Source organism: Etheostoma spectabile, chromosome 2 (assembly GCF_008692095.1).
Source record: "Etheostoma spectabile isolate EspeVRDwgs_2016 chromosome 2, UIUC_Espe_1.0, whole genome shotgun sequence".
Taxonomy (NCBI): Eukaryota; Metazoa; Chordata; class Actinopteri; order Perciformes; family Percidae; genus Etheostoma; species Etheostoma spectabile.
In genome coordinates, this window is record NC_045734.1 from 11,900,509 (window position 1) to 11,904,619 (window position 4,111).

The window sequence follows — 4,111 nt, forward strand, 5'->3', positions numbered from 1 at the left end:
TAATTGTCTCCTGTCAGTCAAATAACTTTAAAAGTTTAAATTCTCAACAGTGCATTTAATAATCATTAGAAGTCCTGTTAGTATGTATGTGTATAATAGTACAATCCTAAAACTTCTGTATAGATTATCTTTCTTCTGGATTTGGCCAATGAATTTTGATTAAAACTGACCATGTAAAAGTCTAAGAAGGTATTTTTCATTTTGGTAAATGAATGCATCCTAAACATAGTAGACCATAAAGCTTATTTTTTTAACTCATTACAACTTGATTTTGGTTTGGACAGGAGCGCTTCAAAGTTCAAAAGGTTTTTTCTCTCCCAGCTGACTTTTAAAGAGTCATCAGTATCTTTGTGTCTTCTCACCCCAATACTAAGTGTAGGGTTTTAACATTAAAAAAAAAAAATTAGACATTAAGGGTTTTGAAGGTGATAAAAAAAGCATCAAGTCAATTATATATTAGATTTAGTCAGCTGTCTGGTTAATTCTGAAAATGTTGGCATCATGAAAGTTCCAGATCCATTGCTCACTATCTGAAGTGAAACACAACACTGCTGTTACAGGTCCAACTTGCAAAGAACGCTGTCCTAGTTTAAATCTTGTCTTAAATAACATTTGTTCAACTTGAATTAAAGGATTGTATTCATAGTTTGTATCTCCCACATTTTCTTTTCACTAAAAGATAACATGATTATTTAACATTTTGCATATAAAGAGTTACTCCAACAACATGCGTGCGGTGAGGTTGTTTGAGTTACGCCCAGAACACTCCACTCATTTTATCCCTGTCATACTCTGAAATGATGCCAAGGAAACAGTTGGATCTGCGTTTTACATCATCCGCAGAAGACAGTAAAACCCTTGCACCTTTTAATTATTGACAAGGTAGCCACACTTCATTTTACCCCTGACATTTAATAAAAGCAGTATATAAACATTTTTTACCAGGGAAGGGTTCAACTCAGAGGCAAATGGACTTGGTTAAAGTTGCTCTATAATCACCTTTGGAGCACCTTTAATCAAGTCCAGTTGCCACCTGGATAACTATGACTGAGACTCTTTTATTTTTTATTTTTATTTAACCTTTATTCATCCAAGTAAGTTGAATGAGAACATCTTCTCATTTGTAATGATGACTTGCACATTCACACAGTTAGGCCTTGCTCAAGGGCACATCAGTGGTGGTAACAAGGGCGGGACAAGTGCTGTTTTTTCACTTTCCCCACCCAGATTTTATCTGGTCGGGGGATTGAACGGCGACCTCTCAAGCTCAGTTCTTCAACCTTTAGGCCAATCTTCACAAATATATTAACATTTGACACACACACATACTTATATAATGTAGTTGTCAACAACTACAACTCCTCTTGTGAGCACCCATTAGTGGAGACAGAAAATGGCTTGGATTATGGTAAAATCTTGTTCTAATAATGCAATAATTTTACAGATTTATGATAAACGTAGCGCTGACAATGTGTGAAATTACTTTCTATTGCATGATTTAATTTGTCTATACACCTCCCTGTGTCACTGAATACAATATCAGCAGTAAAACAGACATTCAAAAAGAGAAACGCGTTAGTGCATCCTTATCAAAAGTCATGCAAAACGAGGACATTTGTGAAACAACAAAGAAGTAGGCCTACCATTTTTTTTATAATATCCAGCTGGCTGTCAGCAGCCTATCTTGCTCAGGAGCAAAGTATTGATCTGCAACTGTTCAACTTACATGATCATCACTCAAAGAAGAACATGTAAATGTTTAAAATCAATTTCACCAACAAAATGTGCATTCAAATATGCAGGAAATGGCATTCACGGAGCTTACCCTTCTTTCAAATAGCCCTGCTCGTCACTCACTAAACTTAAGCAACCTTTGATCTTGGGGGGAAGTGGCATCAGTAGCTTGCCGTCAAAGCAATGCAGGCACTCTGCAATTTTCCAGTCAGAGTCGTTCACATGCAAAGACACGAATGCAAAGTTGAGCACAAAACATTATAATGACTGTTTAAGCACACTGACACTCCTCCTTCAGAGTGTTTCTTCTGCTCTTTCTTGCAGCCCTCCTCTTTTATTTACTTCAGCTCATATTTCAAGCAGTTAAACTAGTCTGTTTGTGATGTAACAGGAACTGATGTTATGTTCTACTAAACCGGCAGAAGTCAGTACAGGGCGGACCCTGGGCGCATGTAAATATTATGGGCGCCATCCATCCATAGCTCACGCACTGGTCAACATAATATAGCCCATATATTATAGGCCCTATTTTTTGGGTTGCGACCAACCCAGTCGCGGCCTCAGCCCGGCGCATCACGCCCCTCTACCCCTAGGGCTGGCTTACCTGATAGTGCCGGGTGGGCGTGGGCGAGTTGTCTGAAGTAAGACCCGCTGACCCATTACCCGTCAAACTTGAAACCTAAATTGCTCCATCACTGAGCCAAATATAGCCTACTGTAACGCTGTCACTATATAATGTCAAAAAGACCAAAACACTAGTAGGAAGATAGAGAAGAAGACAAGAGTATGAGAAACGGAAAAACGAAAGGTAATTTCTAATGAATACATTACGTTATATGTTGCATATAACGTTGACTTACTTTGGACGATAACTTTCGCTAATTTAATCAAAAGCTAGGGTTTCCATCAGTTACTCCCCTCCTTAAATTCATCATAGAAAGTTGGAAAGACTTTTTGGATGTTTGATTTGGGGTTTATAACGACAACATGATTTTGAACTGTTTATTTTAAGTGTGCTGCTTGAAGAAACTATAACGTTAAGCATAGCCAACGTTTTTATTTACATATGACACATAGCCAACCTTTTGAAAGTTAATAGTTCCAACCCTTTGCATTTTTATGCATTGATTAGTATTCTGCATGCACATGAATGCTATTTATCATTCAATATTAAATAACTAAAAATGCCTGAATAAAAAAACATCCTGAAATAAATAAATTAGACAATAAATATATAGGCCTATATATTTAGAGAGAGAGCCGATAGGCTTTCATTCCAAAATATAAAAACAGTAGCTTTTTAAATGACTGTTTTTATTGATTTCAAGGAACTTTTATTTCACAAAGCGACATCTATTTATTTATTTATTTATTTTCCTCTCTCTTTATTTCCATTTCTTATATTTAAATGAAGGGGGCGTGGTTATCTCGCAGATTCAGACAGCGGCAGACCTCAACAGTCCAGCCCATAGCCGGTTCCTGAAGTAAGAAGAATACAATGCAATTTCTCCATTGACAATTGGAGTATAAGTAATAAAATCATAACCGTCAATGAACAATCCCCCAATCCCACAGTGATGCTCCTGATTGGTGTAACTCATGTAACTGAACATAAACCCCGCAAAAGTCCGTTAGTCTTTGTTATAAAAATTAATATACAATACCAAAACACCAAAACACTATTATTATTACTTTTAACTGTACATTCACTATACAAAAATCACTACGTTTGGAGGAAAAAGTGCGTGAGGCTGTTTATGCGGTAGTTTATGATCACTCGGATATTAAAGTATGTACACATATTGTGTACGTATACGTATTGTACCTTTAATTTTTTTGAGATTTTCTGTTTGTTTTTTCACTCAAAATGATACGTTGTATGCTTATGAGTCACGTCGTAGCTGGTTAGCCTAATAGCCCTGACACACTGACCAGACGGCTGACCGTTGGCAGAAAAGGCAGTCGGACTGACTGCCTCAGCGGGTTGGTCAAAAACAGTGCCTCAGAACACACTTAAGCATGCCGACGGCAGCTGATTGGACGAATGTGTCTCGTGGGTCGGGTTTCTCCGGAAATTCAAAGACAGACTTTCATGGTGGCTTCTTCAGAATACAATCTCATATTTTACTAAAATAGTTCACCAAAACGAGTTTCTGAAAACATTTTAAGCGAAAAATAGGACATGCAGTTGTTGAATCTGTCTTCATTACAGATCGACAAAGGTCAGTTTAAAATATTTTTGGCAGACTCAAACAGACTCGAGTCACCGACCTCGTTAGATTGTCCAATGGCCGATTATCGGGTTAGAGTGTCAAGGCCTCAAAGCGCTCATATTATGCTCATTTTCAGGTTCATAATTGTATTTTGAGGTTGTACC

The 4,111-nt window shown here is 37.4% G+C and overlaps 1 protein-coding gene across 5 annotated transcripts in view; it reads right to left on the bottom strand.

The window, feature by feature from the left end:
- The window catches only part of LOC116699460 (N-acyl-aromatic-L-amino acid amidohydrolase (carboxylate-forming) B), a 14,258-nt gene that overhangs the window by 7,615 nt on the left and 2,532 nt on the right, over positions 1 to 4,111 (bottom strand). Inside the window, exons 1-2 of one of the 5 annotated variants that reach the window (XM_032532066.1) lie at positions 1,826 to 2,130; positions 1,644 to 1,713 (exon numbers count right to left, since the gene is read on the bottom strand). The exons of 2 other annotated variants lie outside the window; for them this stretch is intronic. In XM_032532066.1, coding sequence (XP_032387957.1) covers positions 1,644 to 1,646 — 3 coding nt within the window. In that variant the 5' untranslated portion in view covers positions 1,647 to 1,713; positions 1,826 to 2,130. Of the gene's footprint in view, positions 1 to 1,643; positions 1,714 to 1,825; positions 2,132 to 4,111 lie in introns of those variants that run through there. 2 more of the 5 variants (XM_032532092.1, XM_032532076.1) reach the window with 2 other exon arrangements.